Source organism: Panthera onca, chromosome A1 (genome assembly GCF_046562875.1).
Source record: "Panthera onca isolate mPanOnc1 chromosome A1, mPanOnc1 haplotype 2, whole genome shotgun sequence".
NCBI lineage: Eukaryota > Metazoa > Chordata > Mammalia > Carnivora > Felidae > Panthera > Panthera onca.
In genome coordinates, this window is record NC_138339.1 from 229,028,550 (window position 1) to 229,047,347 (window position 18,798).

The window sequence follows — 18,798 nt, forward strand, 5'->3', positions numbered from 1 at the left end:
ACTGTTGAAATTTATTAGAATTCTTAATATAATTGACTTTATAAAATAAAGTGAGCTTAATTGATGTCTAGTATAGACAGATTTTTTTTGGTAAGTTGATTGAATTACCAATTCTGACATCTTGTGGATTTAGTTAGATCTTGCCATTTCAACCTCATCCTTCCCCTCTGGCCCTTTTTTTTTGGTCTTCTAGTCCTTTTTGCTTTCTCTTCTCATCTTGACCATAATAGCAATAGTTTTAAAGCATAAACATTTCCTTTGTGTCCCTTTTTCTGGGAAAAATTAATTAACATTAGTAAATCTAGAACTATAACCTTAAATGTAAAATGTGTTCTTGTGTGTTTTGCCATATCCAAGTCAAGTTATAGAAAACTACAAAGGGTAAAATGTTAAAAGTTTTTTGAGGGTCAAGAGTAATTTTTAAACCACTTTTTGTTGTTGTAATTAAACTCACAAAATTATGTAAAATGTAAATATACAACTTAACAAATTTCCTGTAAGGTAAATATTCATTTAACCTTACCCACATTATAAGAATATTATTAACACCTCACAAGTTCTTCCAATTCCTTTTCCTAGTAACAATTTTCCTGGTAATTACTTCCCTTTCTTTAATGCATCTTACTGTTTTCTTTTTTTTTTTAATGCATCTTTTTTCTAAAACACCTTTTGCCTAACACCATGGTTTAATGCTTTTTTCAAATTTTATTTAAATAAAATACAATGTATATTCATTGTGTCTAATTTCTGTCACTCAACATTTTGTTTTGTAAAATACGTCCAAGTTGTTTTATCTCTAATAATAATTTGGTGTTGATAATAAATTATAAAAATACAGTAGGAAGTGTCCTAAAATAACTTAAAAAGTGATAAATATACATAAGACTTTTGTAAGTCCTAGAGGTCCACTCAGTTCCTCTATAATTCCCAAAACATTGTCTTATAATCTTTGATTTGTTATTAGAAGCCAGGGGGGGAGATTAACTCCATGGTTCAGCAAATTGGTAGTTAGTTCCGTGTGAAGAGGATACTATCTTTTAACATTTTGTTGTGATTTATGGTGTCTTTCAGTATTTTTAAAATATTGTTAAAATTTTTGAGAGCCAGTATAAATTTTTTTTGTCCAAAATGTATGTGAATGAGGTATATCTTTTAGTGTTTATTTGTAAAATATAATTTAGAATCTGTACTTTGTTACCCTAAAGAATTGAATCCTTTTCTTTTTTGGTAGGAGGAATAAACATGGTGTATCTCGAAAGAAGATTGCTCAGATGTTGGATCGTTACGAATACGAAATGTCCATCTCTATTGTAATGAATTCAGTGGAACCGCCACACAAAAGCACACAAAGACCTCCTCCTTCACAGGGGAGACAGAGGTGGGGAGGATCTCTAGGCTCACCTAATCAAGTCTGTGTTACAAATAATCATTAAGTTGGCTATTTTCAGCTAACACATTTGTTGCTTGCCCTTGAAAAAAATTAGTGAGCCTATGTTGAAGTTTAAATAGTTTCAAATAAAAAAAGACTACGTTGTCCCACAAGGGATGTTCCCAGCAAGTTGTTTAAATCCTAAAGTGTAAATAAAAATTATATAAAATGGTTTTTTAAATGTTTTTATAGTTTTTTTGTTGTAATTCCCTTGGTTATTATGAAAATATCTGAGTAGTGTGGGTAGGACCTAGAATGGTTTTTCTACAACTGAATTTTAAACTAATTTTACCTATTTTGTAGATAATGTTGAACAGTTTTATAGCTCATATCTAAATCTAACTTTGCATAAAATGCTAGTAATTTTCCTTAACTACCTTTCCTACATTTAAATATGTAAGAAATACTAACTTTTTATAGGCACCTCAGTTGATTCCCCTATTCAGTACACAGGTAAAATTATGTTTCTGCAGATTCGTCTGTGTGACAAAAATATTTATAAGCTAATTAGAGCATATTGCTTAAATTCTCCATTAAATACTATATAGCAGTAGGTATGTCAACCACCTGGGTGGTTTTCTCCACAATATACATATTCATAATATATCATATACATATTCATCACTCTTCTCAAACCATTGCCCTGCCCCTTCACACTCCCCAATTCTGGAGTGGATAAATAGGGAAATCACTGTATATTTAGAAAAAGCTCTTCAGGTTATTCTGATAATAAATCATTTTTCTCTAATTTAACACAGTATAATTCTAATATTAAAATTTTTTGGACAGGTCCTTAGCATTAATTGTAAGAAGATTTGTCCTGTAGGATATTTTATTTCTTCTAGTTTTAATTTTTCTGTAGGCCAACTGTATGTCTCACTGGAGAGTTTTCTTTGTTAGATTGTGTTCTGTCACTTAAAATTTAAAACTGAGATGGAATTCATTTCAGAGATTTTGTAATTCATCCTAATCTTTGATTTGCTCTTTTTTTAGGAAAAAACCCCAGCTAATTACATGCTTTTTAAAAAATAATGTTTTGATCCTTCAAATGTTTTACATGGTCCATTAACTGACTCCTAAACCAGCCCATCCTGAACCTAATAATCTGCCTTTATATGTTGTTTAAAACCATTTGCTGTTCTTTTCAACTTTACTTTAAATGTTACCCCACATCTATATATTACTTTTTAAGTAATACTAAGTGCAAGGCACAAAACTAAATATAGCGCTCTCAACAAGGTCTGTTTTACATTGCCTTTTGTGAGATAAGAATATGATTTCTATTTATTTGTACTATTCAGTGCTGGTTACATTTGAATATTATCTTGCTCTATTTTGTTTAACACGTGTGTTTGTATGTATTTGTTCATCTTAACTAAATGTGATATAGTAGGAATATGCTAACCCATGTTTTGTGTGTAAATGTATATATATTTATATATATATACACATTTTCTTCATCCAGTATTTTCACGTATTTTTTTTTTATTTAAGGGTAACACTTCTTAGTATTTGGGCTTGCGTTTCCCATTATTTTATTTATCATGTAAGTTAGCACATTTTGAGAATAGTACAGAAGAATTTAATTTGGGGACAGATGAAAAATCTGTTAGATATATATACTATGTGTTCCTTTCCTTCTGTCTTTATAAAACTGTTGAGAGGAATAGTGCTGTGAATCTATAGATTTTGATTAATAGATGCTTAATATCTGTTAAGCACATTTTCAAGGAATTAGAAAATTGCCTTTGAAGGATTAATGTTATAAGGAAGTATGTTCATGTTAGTAGCCTGAAATAAATTTCCAGATTTTATAATGGATCAATTTCATCTTTTGGTACTTCTGAGTACTTAAATAATCAGGTAGAGATCATTAATCATTGCTGATTTTTTAAATCATAGATCCTTATTGAGGCAGGAGAATTAAATTCTGAAAGACTTTGAGGTTTTTTTTTTTTTTTAAAGACAAAATTAATTTAATAGTTCCACCAAGCATATTAAATCAGTACTTCCCCCCTTAGCATTCTGGCTAATTTTTTTATTATTTGAACAATAACAGAACGAGCTATGAATATGCAATAAAAGATACCATAGTCACTATTAGAAGTCATTGCTTTGATGTTAAAAATCTATAAAAATATGAAATTTACTGATTAAATATTTTCATCAAAATTTCTCTTCTATTCAGATACTCTTTTTTTTTTTTTTTTAAATTCAGTTATATTCTTAATGGAATAGCCCCCAGTTGCTATGCTATGAGTAGTAGGTCTCTATCCCAAAGAATAAAGGAGGCATTGGTCCTCATATTTAAATAAGGTAAAATACATTTAGTTACACAGAATGCAGCTTTGTTTTTTGATAGGCTTGGTGTAAAAATACTTTTCCTTTTAATAAGCAGATTTGTAATTTTCTATATGTCATAATCCTGCTAACAAAAATACTTATGTGGTAATTCAGTCGAAATTCTGGTACTGCTTTTTAGGTAGGTAATCTTTATTTTCCGTGTTCACGTTTTCAAAAGAAATGTTAACTTTTTAATATTTTATGTCTGTTTTAAAGTAAGATTGTTTACAAAAGATTGGGTTGTGTTCTGTTGGAGCAATAGGGTGGATTTAAGTATTTGAAGTTTGCTGATTTCTTGTCTAATTAATATAGATTGTGGAATTTTCTAGTTTTATGTATAGGTAAGTTTTGAAAGAATTCATGATTTCAAAGGACATGAGATACTTGTTTTGACCAAATTCTAGTTTTTGTTATTGCAGAAATATCTGATTTTCTGAGTCTAGTTTTTTTTAAGTATTTATAAAGAAAATTGCTGGTGTTCTCTTCAGAAAATGTTGAAGAAATGTTAATACATTAGTGCCTTGACTGGATGGTTTTGTTGTCTTCATTGAAGTTTTATGTAGTATTCTAACATGAGTGCAGTAACTGAGAATTCATTATTAGGGCTGAAGATTTGTGTGTGTATGTTTTTAACATTTGCAACCCATATAAATAGAGTAACACCTTAATCTAGAATCATGACAAAGTATTGTTTACTTTTGTTACAATGATCAGTCAGAATAAGTATTTGGTGGTAGCAGGAAAACGCAGGTTGAGTTACTGGTTTTTGAAGATCAATTTTATAGGTTATAATATATAAATAAAATTTTTTTTTCACTAAAATTGTTAGCTGTAATTCTTGTGAATTTACAGAGAAAGGTGGGATTATATTAAGGGATTAATGAATATCTTCTTTGGTAATGATTTTCTTTCTCTTTACTGATTAAAATTGGCATGCCAATTTTTATTTTATTTTATTGTTAAAATTAAGGTTACTGTTAAACTAATTGGTCTTCTTGTTTGTATATCAGATTTTTCCTTAAAATAGCCTTAGAATGGTAAAAAGTACTATTAAGTTTGTTGAAATAGGTCTTCAAGGAGGAGTAACTCTTGATTTTCTCCTGTGTCTTTTGATTCCTTTTTTTTACATTGCAAAGAAACATTTAAATCAGTTCAGCTGATTCAAACTGCTAAGTGTCCTGAGTCTAAAAAATTTTCATTTTTTGCATGTTTTATAAATTGCGGAGCAAGCCTTGAGAAGTTTATAATTATGATTTTTGCAAAAACTTGTAATAGAATGGCTGTCATTTACCTCAGTATCTTTATTTAGGCTGTATAGTAAAGGGCATAATTTTTGTAATAGAATATACATTTGTAAGCTGAATTTTTAATATATCTCCTGTGGAAATTCTTAGTACATTATCACTGTACACACAGAAACAAAGGGAAAGAGTAACCCAAATAACTTTTTGAAAAAAGAACCTCAAGCTAGGGCTGTGTCTATTGGAAAGTTTTGACTTCTCGATACATTTAATAGTAGTTTATTTTAGTGATTTAGATTAGAAATAATCTTCTACTTTTTCCTAACAAATTTTGTTTTCTGGATAACCGTGTCATGTTCCAGGTGTGATGACTGCAGTAATCACATACTATAATATACTTCCCAGTGTAGAGCCCATTAATGTCAGTAAGCTGTCTTAAGTATGAATAAAATAGATTATTTAGTATGGACACAGTTATAGTTTGACTCCTAGTCTTAGAACTAGACCCAGTCACATTAAGAAGCATTGTACCTGCTTTGGTGAGTAACTGAAGACTTTATCTGGGAGTGTTGTCCAGTTGTAAATATTTCAGTGTTTTTGTTTTTTTTTTTTAATTGAACTTTTTGTAAATTAATGGGAAGATTGAGAGATTTTTAAGATGACACAGGGGCTTTTTGCCTCTGAACTTTATTAGTGACTAAAGGAAAAAAGTAAGAATAATCTGTTCATTCATGGTTAAAATTGCATGCAAGTTCAGTAGAGTCCATTGAAATAACTTTATGTAGATTATTTTCTTGTTTTGCAGTTTTAACTGCATTCTCAGGACATATAAATCCAAAGCTTTGCGCTTTGGGTAGTTCATCTACAACTATTCATTGCAGCTGTACAACTTCGTACTATCTCTTCAATTGTAATTCTGAACTCTTCAGTTTCTTAATATAACAAAATGAAATTTGATTTTGGGATGGGATTGTGGGTTTTTCCTCTGCCTTTATTCTTTTTTCTTTTTGTTTTTTTTTTTCTGTCTTGTTAGTATTAGAAATTGTGTTTCTTGTTTCTTTCATAGTCTTTTCCCATACACATTTTCTGTCCATTTTCTGCTCAGCTATCCTTGTGTAACTTCATAACATTTTTAATGAAGATGGTGGGATGGTAAGTGGCTGACAAAAATGGAGGTAACTTTTTCCCCTCCTATGTTTTACTGAACTCATTGTTCCTTATGAAACTTACTTCACCATGTTATATTTATAGACCAACAGCTTTGCAGTTAGTTTCCTGACCCTGCTGTTTAGTTAGAACTTAGATATGAAAATCCTTGGAAAGATTTGTAAAAGTCTACCAATGGTTACTCATGGTAAGAATCCCATAAACATGGCATAGGACTTGGATGTTTGAATTTGAGAAAAAGTATTTTATAACACTTAAGCATCATGATGATAGACTTGTTGGTAAGTAGTAGTTGGGAATTCAGTATTGTAGAATTCACTATTACATCATGATTCTGCAGTCCACCTTTATTAAAGAACTGAGTGATTTTGAAGGAAAGTTGATAGGTATTTTGAGTTTGACCTCTACAAGTGGATCTTCATATAGGGCAGTGCTGCTACAATGAACAACAGGAATTTAATAGCAATAAGTCTTAATATACTGTTCATTTAAGCAGCTGCCATTTATGTAATGCCTGTCAATGCCAGGCTGTGTTGTAAATGTGATTGTTAACAGTGTCTCAAGTTTTCATAACAGTCCTACAAGGGTTTTATAAAGAGGAAACAAAAACTTATCAGAGGTTATGCAACTTAGCCAACATAATTTCCCTAGGGAGAGATATAACTGGGATCAAAATCTAGGTCAGGCATATTCCTTACTATATCCCATTTTATCTTTTAAACACAGACTTCTTTTAAAAAAATATTATAAATTTAGGGTTTTTTTTTTTTTAAGGTAGGAAAGAAATTCCGGTGAAGCATTGAATACATCTTTAATGGTACCTTTGAATTTGTAGGATTGAAGGTATGTTGATTTATCAACAAAAGTGAGTAAAGAAACCTGTAAGTGGCCATTTATCTACAGTGCTATTTTTAAGAGTCAAGATTGCAAGTAAGATACCATTTAGTATTTAATATTTTCTATAAGATATACATTGATATAATTGATAATCACGTTTCAGCAACATCTTTGCAATTGAATTTTTACATATGCTGTTGTGCTTTAATGTTTAAAATTTAATTTCTAATATCAATGAGCTTTTGAAGTGTGTAGTATTCAATAAATGGATTGTTAAATTACATAAGCTGTTTGTTACACTGATTAAGTTTGAGGCAATGTTTCCCAGAAAAGGTCAACACTGTGTGTAAGTGGTCTTAATTGATTTTTCTTTAACTGTTCACTTATTACTTAGTGTCCTGTAGTAGTAGATGTTATGGCAATTACATCAGTTTTTTGAATTTCTGAAAAATTAAGCATTTCTGTCTTTTGAAATAGCATTTTCTTCTGTGTTGTTTAATTCTCCAAAATTAAAGAACAGTAAAAGAGGCAATTACTTAAGTTTACTATGTAACTAATATCTTGAGTTAATTAGAGTCTACAAGGAAAACCTTTAAGTATGGAATGAAGAATTCTAACTTGATTATTGCCTTATTTTGTTTTAGTTAACTTAAATAGAAGAACTGGATCTTGTTTGGTTTTTCTTAATCTTTAGATTGTGATGTGTTTATTTTTTATTTTATCAGAGGTAGAAGTTTTATTTTATCAGAGGTAGAAGTTTTGTTAGAACAAGGAAGACTTCATGGAAACAGAAAGAGCATTGATTTCATTAATAGATTAAATTAGTTTTCAGTTCAGGACCTAGAAAGCAGTATATTGTGGAATTGAGGTTATTGAAATATAGTACAATGTAATACTAGCAAAGATGTAGTTAAAACATTTCAGTTCAAATGTAAGTAAATTGAAGTATGTACAGGAAATGTGATAGGGGCCTGGGCTAGTCATTTTGACTTCATTAAAAATTAATGAGAAAAAAACCAGCTTTAAAAAAAAATTCTGGGGAATGCTAGGAAAGAAATTGTTAAGGCTAGAAGGATAGGCTAGTGGTCCAAAGTGGTATTCTCCCTCCTTATCTTCCCTTTGCTTTTTAAGAACCAATAGAGCCCAAGCTATGAAGAAAGATGATCTTGTACCCTAAATGCCATGAAACGGGGTCTTCCTTGTCATCTTTGGTCACTACTGGGTCTTTGGATCTTTGTCCTTTAAAAAGAGTCAATAAAATATTTGTTGAGTATCCTTCCTAAAACTACCTTTTGATATCAAGGACACATTGGTCTAAGTAGAGTAATTTACAGGGTAGTTTGTAATTTAGGAAACCTGGAGCTGGAGTGTGAATTAGTTGGATTTGATGCTTGCTAGGACCAGAGTGTGCAGACCAGCAGGGAGGAGTCCTCTTCCACTTCACTTGGTGCATCTGGTGCCATCAGAGCCTTTTGTTTCGGATTTTGTACCAGTGGTCTTTAGATTTGTGATTTATGATCAAGAAACTAAATCCTAGAATACAGATAAATAAGGCAACCTTGAGGCTTTTGATTATCCATTTCTTTTAGGGTCATTTAGAGATTATTCTCTTGCTTTTTGCTTTAACCCTTTGCAGAATTCCTAGACAATCTGTGAAAAATACTTCAGGTATTTGTCCTAAAGTCATTTTTCAGAGCCCTTCTTCTGAAGCATTGTGATCCTAAGTCTAATTAGAAAAAAAAAATCAGGGGCGCCTGAGTGGCTCAGTCAGTTAAGCCTATGACTCTTGATTTTGGCTCAGGTCATGATCTCATAGTTTGTGAGTTTGGGCCCCATGTTTGGGCCCCACGTCTCTCTCCTCTCAGCACAGAGCCTGCTTCAGATCTTCTGTTGTCTTCCCCCCTTCCCCCACCTTCAAAAAATAAATAAACATTAAAAAAAAACTTTTATTTTTTTGGTTTGTTGTCCTACTTAGAACACTTTTCAGAATATTTATGGCATGATTTTAGTGAAAAGAACACATCATTGCAAGAGTCGGGCAGTCTGAGTTCTACTTCCATTCTCTCTTCTATTTCAGTGGAGAGGGTAGCCCTCCTCCAATCTAAGGTAAGTAAGTATACTTGTAGTCTGGATTGCATCTCTTAACTACTTTCAGGAATCTTTATATGTTGACAGTTACTCCTCTCTGTAATTTCAATCTTGCTTTCTTTCCTTAAATCCACATTCAGACGTGATCAAGTCTCATCTCTTAAAGCCCCTCTTTATTGTCACCACTCCTTTATAGCCAGACTCCTCTAAAGAACTGTGCACACCTATTGTCATGTTCCCTTCAACCATTTTTTTTTTTTTTTAATGTTTGTTTATTCTGAGAGAGACAGTGAGCATGTGAGCAGGGAGGGCAGGGGCAGAGAGAGAGAATCCCAAGCTGACTCCATGCTATTAGCCTCAGAGCAGGACCGCAGGAGGTGCTCGATCTCACAAACTGAACCACTGAGCCATGAGACCCTGACCTGAGCTGAAATCAAGAGTCGATACTTAACCGATTGAGCCACTCAGGCACCCTCCCCTCAGCTGTGTTTGATACTATTCAGCCCATTCCCGTTTTAGCTTCTTCCTCTACCATTTTAGATTTTAAGGTTTCCAGAATGTTCCTCTGTGTTGATGAGCCTTTTTCAGTTCCCATACGATGACTCAGCAAGCATTTGACTCTTGATCACTTTTTTCCTTAAAATATTTTTCCCTGATGAGGTTTTTGTTCCTATCTCTGCGTACTTCTCAGTCTCATTTGCTGCCTTTCTTGGTTTTTATTTTTCCAAATTCTTCTCAGTTTTAGTTCTAGACCACCTTCTGTTCTTACTCTTCGCTTTCCCCAGGAGATTTCATCATTTCTTACTTGTACATAGTAGTCTCACTTTTTTCTTTGTTGCCCTGTGGTTTTATCAACAGAGCAATTAATCTATAATTCAAAAAAAATTAATACAAACTTTCCCTGACTATTCCAATCTAATGTGAAATAGCCCCATCCCTGTCACTCTTACTACGTTGTCCTGTTTTGTCTTCATCATGGTACTTACTAGTAGTTGAAGTTACCTTATTTGGTACTGGTTTGTTGAGGGTCTTCCTGAACAAGAATGTAAGTCCCAAGAGAACTTGTTTATTTTGTCCACAGCTATATCCACAGAATCTAAACCAGTGCCTGTAATACTATAGGAGCTCATTAAATATTGGCTGAAGGATGGTGTACCCACTGCTTCTGTAATTAACAGTATTGATCCCCAAGTGTATATTCTACAGACCTGTCCTTTGAGCTTCAGACTGTTTACTTAACTGCCTACCTGATATTTCTGCTAATAAGATGAGCAGTGATCATCTTGAAAGATTGAGCAGTGATCTTTTCTCCCATCTCTGGATTTCTAGGATTTCCTTGCATAGTGAATGAATCTACCATCCATTTCTGCAAGCCAGAAACTTGGGAGTCTTCTTTAATGCTTCCTTTCCCTCTTCATATTCAGTTCATCAACCAGGGTCTGTGGATTTTGTCACTTAAAAAATACCTTTTGAATCTCTCTCTCCATTTTTGACTGCCATCTTTCTAGTTTGAATTATCATCTAGTTTATCTCTTACTGAGACTAGGGTCCCCACATCAATACTTGCTCTGTTCTACCCATTCTTTGCACAGTCTAACCAGACTAAAGTATAATGGACATATGGAAAAGTACTTAAATTATAAGCATACAGCTCAAAATTTCACAAAGTGAACATATCTGTGTAACCAGAGCTCTGCTCAAGAAATAGAACGTTACCAGCACCTACCTTGCCTGAGTGATCTTTGTAAAAAGAAAATATAATCACATGTAAAACTTTTCAGATGCTTTCCATTGCTGTTAGGCTAAAGACCCTGGGTGATGTGACCCCTACCTTCCTATCCAACCTCATGTTTTATTACTCTTCTTACTTTCTGTATTCCAGCCCTACTGACCACCTCTCAGTTCCTTGACTGTGCTGTTCAGTTTCCCTTCCTGGAAAGTTCTGTGTGCACACCCCCCCTTCCATACTCATCCTTCAGATTTGAGCTCTTCAAGGAAGCCATTTTGGGCATAGCAGGCTTGGTGGGGTCCAAAATACATGTTATATGTTCTCATGTACTTTTTCTTTATCAATTTGTATGAGTAGATGATTGTTTCCACTCATTTTTAAATCAGAGATTTTGAGCCAGTCTTTGTATCTGTTTTGCTTACCATTACATGGTCATCAGCTAGCACAGTGGCTAGGAAAAAGTGATATTCAGTATTCATAAAATAAGTGAATATGAGTGGTTGTCAGCCCATTATGGGCTGAATTGTGTCCCCTCAAAGTTCATGTGTTGAAGTCCTCATCCCCAGTACCTAGAATGTGACTCTTTGGATACAGGGCCTTTAAAGGTAATTAAAATAAAATGAGACCATATTTGGGTTGGGCCCAAATCAAATATGACCGGTGTACTTATAAGAAGAAATTAGGATAAAATGCACACAAAGGGAAGACCTTGTGAAGACACAGCCAGCCAACCTTAAAAGGCAACAAGAGAGACCTTTGAAGAAAACAATCCTGCTGACACCTTGATCTTGGAATTCTAACCTCCAGAATTGTGGGAAAATTAATTTTTGCTATTTAAGCCGCCCAATCTGTGGTACCTTGTAGATTTGGCAAACTAACAATAGATTTTCATATTGAGAATTGGTATGCTGCTTTAACAAATACATAGAAATATTGGAGTAGCTTTGGAACTGGGTATGGTAGAGGTTTGAAGAATTTTGAGGTGCATTTTAGAAAAAGCCAAGGTTGCCCCAGGAGATTATGGGTAGAAATGTGGATGTTAAAGGTGATTCTGGTAAGGGCCATGAAAAGAAAGAGCTATCGAAATGGCTTCTGTTGTCTTAGATACACATACGTGCTCGTGAACAGAATGCTGGTAGAAATGTGAAAGATGTTTTGGTGAAGCCTCAGATAGAAGTGTTATTGGAGAATGGACAAAAGGTGATCTTGTTAGAATGTGGCAAAGAACTGGCTGAACTGTATTCCAGTGTTTTGTGGAAAATAGAACTTGTATAATGAACTTAAATATTTTAGCTGAGAGTTCTTTTTTTTTTTTTTTTTATGTTTATTTTTTGAGAGAGAGAGCAGACGAGGGTCAGAGAGTGAGAGGGGGACACAGAATCTGAAGCAGGCTCCAGGCTCCAAGTTGTCAGCACAGAGCCCGACACGGGGCTCAAACCCACCAACCATGAGATCATGACCTGAGCCGAAGTTGGATGCTCAACTGAACCACCCAGGCGCCCCATTTTAGCTGAGAGTTCTAAGCAAAGTGTAAGAGCCACAGCCTGGTTTCTCCTTGCTTATAGTAAAATGCAAGAGAGAGAAATTGAGGAAGGAATTGTTAAGCAAAAAGGAACCAAACTTGTGTGACTCAGCCTGTGCTTATTATGAAGACTTAGAAAGTATGTGTTCTCGAGACAACATCAAGGTTGTTGCTAAACAACTATTTGCTAAAGAGAATACAGGCATGTGACTTATGGATGCATTAAGTTGTCTCAGCAGAACTAGAGCTGAAGTAATGCTAGCAGAAACCCTAACAGCTTGGACCGAAAGGATGAAACAGAATGAAATGAAGGGAAGTGCTCAGACTTCTGGGTTTCCATAAGTCAGTAGAACCGGCTGGCTGTGATCCTGTGTTGTCCTCATGGTTGTGATCATGTGTTATCCTTCAAGAACACAGAAGAATGTCCCTAAAAGTTGTTCAGAGGCTGCCGCCAGGGCTGCCACTGCCATCATGGGATCGGAGCCCCAAGGCTGAGGACGTAGGGCTACCGCACTCGTGGGCCAGAAAGGCAGGGCCTCCAGCCCAGGGGGCCCAGGGGACATAGTATGGAGCCAAAGAATAATTATTCTTTAGCCTTAAAATCTAATGGAATTTGCCTTGCTAGTTTTTGAACTTGTTTGGGAACCATTACCCCTTTCTTTCTGATTTTTCCCTTTTGCAATGAGAATGTCTATCCTATGCCTGTCCCACCATTGTATTTTGAAAGCAGGTAACTTAACTAGATTCACAGTTCACAGTTGGAGAGGAATTTTACCTCAGGGTGAATCACAACTCAGGTCCACCCATACCTGATGTAAATGATATTTTTGATGACTTATTAGAGTTGATGCTGGAATGAATTTAGACTTGGGGAGCTGTTGGGATGATGTGAATATATTTTGTGATGAGAAGAACATGAATTATGGAGACGGTAGGGTGTTATTGGCTGAATTAAGTTCCCTCAAAATTATATGCTGAACTCCTAATACCCAGTACCTCAGAAGGTAACTATATTTGGAGATAGGGCCTTTAAAGAGGTAATTAAGATAAAATATGGTCATATGGATGAGCTCTAATTTAATATGACTGGTGTCCTTATAAAAAGAGGATATTAGGACACAGACACACAGAAAGGAAGACCATATGAAGACATTGGAGGAAGACAGCCATCTGCCAGCCAAGGAGAGAGGCCTTAGAAGAAAACAACCCTGCTGACACTTGATTCTCAGACTCAAAACCTCCAGAATTCTGAGAAAATAAATTTCTGTTGAGTAAGCCACCCAGTCTGTGGTACTTTGTCATAGCCTTACCAAACTAATACACTGCTATTACACTAGCTAGCTGCGAGGCATTTCCTTCTCTCTTTTGCAGTCCTTCATGTGTAAAATAAGGATACTTGACTGGATCATTGGTTCTTAAGTTTTAATTCAAAGACTTCTTTTGGAAGTAGAGTGTGTTTCATTAAGAAGTATACAGTGGATTGCCTGACACTGGAGGTGTTCACAGTATAATTGAGTTCTGTGTTTCAGACTGTTCCTTCAAGGCGCCTTAGGGACTGTTGTGAAGGATGGAAACCTCCACTTGTAGTAGAGCACAGAATTCAAAATTGCATAATTAGAAGATAAGTTGCAGTTCTGACTGCAGCTTGGGTATGCCACTTAACTTTCTGAAACTTTTCCTTGTAAGTTGAAGGACAGTACCTTTCCAATCTATAACGTAGGGTTATTGGATGAATTAAATGAGAAGACTATGTTAGAATTTTAACTGAAATAGCTCTTTTAGCCTTGAGAGTCCATGATTTTGTTTTGCCTTTTGATAATTTCATCTCTTTTGATATATACTAGGAATAGGCAGAGAAGGAAACAAATTGATTTTTTAAAAATTTATATTTATTTGTTTTGAGTGAGAGAGAGAGCGCGTGCACGTGTGAGAGCCAGGGAGGAGCAAAGAGGGAGAGAAAATCCCAAACAGGCACCACACTGAGTGTGCAAAGTGCGGCTTGATTTCCTGACCACAAGATCATGACCTGAATGGATATCAAGAGTTGGAGGCTGAACCAACGGAGCCACCCAGGCACCTCCAAACCAATGGGTTTTTATACTAGTTAGAAGTGCTGAGAGAGACCTAGAAGGAAAAGTTTGGTGTTCTAGTTATTAAATTTGTCAAAGATATTCATATTCCTCTTTAACAAAGGCATTTGAGTTAAGCTGTAGAATAGCTCAAAACAATTTATGTTGCTGCATGTGCCTTTTTCTCCTACAGTTCGCTATTGGTTCACCTGTGTTGTGTGGACTGTTGGTATGATCCACTCAATTTGATATTCTCGTGTTTACTGATAAATTTAGTATGATTAGTTTCACAGAGCAGTGTATTGGCAAGACCATGCAAACATATTTCTTTAAAAGAAGAAAGAAGGATTTTTTTGGTTTGTTTTAATGTCAAGCATAATAAAAGTAGTGAGGCTCTGTCCCCATCCCACCTTGGTCTTCATGGTGACAATTTTCCCCTTGTTTTTCATACATGACATTCTATATAATGTTCATGTAATGGTGTGTGATACTAGCTTACCTGTAATTCTGTGAAACAGTTCATTGCAGCCTGGGCTTCTATGAAATGAATTATTCAAGATGGGAACATCAGTTTGAGTGTATGTCGGCTTTCTATTCTTGTAATACAGTTAGAGTTGTTACAGGATTCATTAGACAAACGGGAAGAAGGTTTATGTTGGAAGGTAAGAAGCAGTTTGTAATATTTTAAGATGTAATTTACTAGTACCTTGGGGTGCTTGGGTGGCTCAGTCCATTAAGCATCTGACTCTTGATCTCTGCTTAGGTCATGATCTCACAGTTTGAGATCAAGCCCCATGTTAGCGCAAAGTCTGCTTGGGATTTTCTCTCCCTTTCGCTCTGCCCCTCCCCGTTCATGCTCACTCTCTAAATAAATAAATAAATAAACAAACAAACAAACTTTAAAAAACACAATTACTAGTACCTCAAATATAGCATTCTAACTTTTTAATAACATACCATTCTTCTTGACTCAGATTATTTTGTACTCTTACAGTGAAGAAGAAATTACTATATTTAGAAACAATTTGCTTATAGAAAAATAAGGTTATCTGTAAGTAGAATAAATACCATTTGACAAAGAAGGGAAATCAGAAGAAATAGCAGTTTTTAATTAGTCTTGAGACTTTCCAAGCAAGATGTCAATAAATTGCTGTGGTATGGAAATAATGTGGAATGTTCAAGACCTGTGTGTTTGGTTTTTTGAACTCTCCCTTTATAGGTTAGACTTGCTGAGGGCACAGAGCCTCTAGTATTTCTTCAGAACAGAAGCTCAGGGGAGCATCTTGCCCATGGCAGTAAAGAGAGCCGTAGTGGGTCTTAACTATAAGTCTGAGAAAACACTAAGATTATGCTGAGGAGACATAAGTTCAGTCAATAAATATGAAGCAAGGTATGGTAAACTGGAAGACACAAAGAGTCTGGAACCAGAACCTGAAATGGAATGGAGTACAGTGGGCTCCACACAAGGAAGTCATGAGTGGTGTTGAAATACTGGAGGCTTGCTTTACTGGTTGTTGGCCGTATCATTCCTTGGTGGGCAATGAACTACTTTTAAGTTACAGAATTGGACTAGGAAAACAAGGCTTCTTCCTTGAATTGTCTTGCCTACTATGTTTTTCCTAAGTACATCAGCCGTATCATGACCCTTGGGACAATCTATGCAAACATGTAGTAGATGGACTTAGTGCAGTAGGGAAATAGGTGGAAACAGAAGCTACTGGGGATGGAGTGGTGTTTTCTTATTGGAGGAATGTGGTTGGGAAATATGAGCCAGTAGTGAGAAGAGGCAGTAAGGTGTTTGTGCATCAACGTGTAGCAGTGGAGTTACTTCTCTACTGTTCAGTTAATGAGTTGGTTGTCATCGAGTGAAATGTGGAAGAATAGGTTCAGGGAAGTCTTTCTGGAGGAGTTGATGGCTAAGCCTTGTCTAAAAGTGGGATTTAGCAAGGGAAAGAGTATAGGAAAAGGCTTGTAAGGCAATAGCCACTGAGTGATTAAGGACTCAGAAGCAGGAAACAGTAATGCATTTATTCATGTGCATATTTACTCAGTATTTCGTGAGTGCCTACTATGTGCCAGGCATTGCTTTAGGTGATACAGCAGTGAACAAAATAGACAAACCCTCTGCCCTTTTGGAGTCAGTGTAGGGAAGCAGATTCTATACCAATAAATAAGTACCAAATAGGTCAGATGATAAGTGCTATGGGAAAAGTTGAAGCAGCATAAATGGCACGGGGAGGTGCGGTGTAGGGGAATGGGTGCTACTTTACCTGGAGTCATCAGTGAAGGCCTAATTGAAGAGGTAACATTTGAGGAAAGACTTGAAGAGAGTGAATTAGCAGAGACAGCAGAGAGGGAAGAGCAATTCAGACAGTGGATCCTACAAGTGAGGGCCCAGATGAGGTGGGACTGTGCTTGGTGTAGTTAAGGACTCCAGGAGATCCATTTGCTTGGAGCCAAGTGATCAGAGAGCAAAATAGAAGAGAGTCCAAGAGGAAGAAGCAACCAGATAACATGAGCCTTGAAAATTATTGAAGGAATATAGGCCTTTACTCTGCTTGAAACTGTCTGAGAGTTCTGAGTATGCTCAGAACTTATGTTTTGAGTTACACAAGTCATTTCTGGCTGCCGTCTTAAGAATCAGTTTTAGGCAAGAGTGGAAGCAGGGCTCTTGCCATAATGCAAGTGAGAGATGATTGTGACTTCAACCAGGGGGTAAAGATGGTGGTGAGGATTGTTGAAGCTGAGTTGTCAGGATTTGCTGAGTAGATCAAATCATGGATATGAGAGAGAAAAAGTTGCAGTTTACTGGGAAATGATGTATTGAAGGAGGAGCACATTTGGAAAGGAAAACAGATATTCCGTTCTCTACATATTAGGTCTGAGGTGCTGCCTCTGGAATGCATCTGAATGGAGATGAAGAATATGTCGTGTGCTTAGGGGAGAGGTCTGGGCTAGAAATACAAATTTGGGTATGGGTGGGAAAGCAGGTTTTTTGTTGTTGTTGGAGCAACATTTGGCAGTGGTTTGATGGAGGTATAGAGTAGTGGAAGATAACTCCAGGCATCAGTTCTCAGTCTTTTCCTCATGACACAGAAAACAAAATTGGCAGGATTTGCTGGAGTAAATGGACCAGCCTGCTCTTCCCAAGGCTCCTGGCCCTAGGGCTTGGGAGCTCCACCTGCCACAGGCTCCATTCAGTGGTCTCATCTTTTACCCATTTGAGGCATTGCCAAGCACACAGATTGGGAAGTTCTGCTCTAGAGAAATAGTCAGATCAAGGGGTCAAATCTAGGAGAGCCTGACACAGTGTTAATGAGCTAAGACTTTGTCTTGCAGATAATGGTTATCACCAAAGAGATTTCAGCAGAAATGTGCCATAGTTACATTTGTTTTAGATAGGCACCTTTCAAGCTATGGCGAAAAATTAGTTTTTAAAAATTTCTAATATATCACAGTCTGATACCTCAGTAAAGTGAATTACTAGAAAAAAATTTTAAGTAAAATATTTTATTAACTTCAACAGATATAAAAATCCAGATTGCTATACAAGTTTTTAAAACTTACTGCCAATTTCTGTATTTATCCTTTTGCGGGCTAGTAGCAGACTGCTCATGGACTGGCATCAGTGTGGATGATACTTTTGAGTAGCAGTGTTTGGAATGGAGTATACTTGCCAGAGAAGTAATAGAAAGAAACATCTGTAGACATCTTGGCAGTTAGTTGGAAAGCCACCAAACCTTTTGTTGTGTTTGTTGAATAGGTGGGGTGGCCTGAGGCAGCCTCCCAAGGCAGTGGTTTGACAGAGGTCTAAAACTCGGGGTGGAGCTTACTCTACTGATAAGTACAGTGGCCATTCTGATAGCGTGGTCTCTTCCATTTCTTCGCCAGCATTCTGCTGTTGGGGAGCCCTCCAGGGTTGTCCTGAACTTGGTCAAGCATAGCTTATGTTTAACCATCTCTTGGTAGGTAAAATTTGATTATTTGCTTTAGTTTCCATGGTGACCAGATGGTTACAAAGGATTTGGGTGGAACATAGTAGAGTGACATTGTTGTCGCCTGTTTTCCACTGTTGTCGCAAAAAAAAAACCAAAAAAACAAAAAACAACACCTGGGTTGTTTTAGATGTCTGATATATATAGGTTATAAAAAACTAAAAACTTTTAGGCGGAGCAAGGAGGCCTTTCTGAATTGACTACAATTAAAGATGAGTGGAATGATTCACTGTTCTGCATAGTTAGTGCATGAAGGCTACCCTTGTCCTAGGAGAGCCACTGCTCCTTGTTTTTCTGTTTTTGTTCCCCTAATAAAAATATCAGCATTTATCGGAAGAAGATGGAGTCCTCCTGAACCCATGTTATGTTTCTCTGTCT

At 35.8% G+C, this 18,798-nt stretch overlaps 1 protein-coding gene across 5 annotated transcripts in view; it reads left to right on the forward strand.

Moving 5' to 3' along the window:
• Window positions 1-18,798, forward strand: part of N4BP2L2 (NEDD4 binding protein 2 like 2) — an 84,868-nt gene that overhangs the window by 18,699 nt on the left and 47,371 nt on the right. For 4 of the 5 annotated variants that reach the window (XM_060637400.3, XM_060637401.3, XM_078449326.2 and 1 more), the window contains one exon: window positions 1,232-1,378. In XM_060637400.3, the coding sequence (XP_060493383.1) occupies window positions 1,232-1,378 (147 nt within the window). Of the gene's footprint in view, window positions 1-1,231; window positions 1,379-18,798 lie in introns of those variants that run through there. The other variant, XM_060637404.3, reaches the window with a different exon arrangement.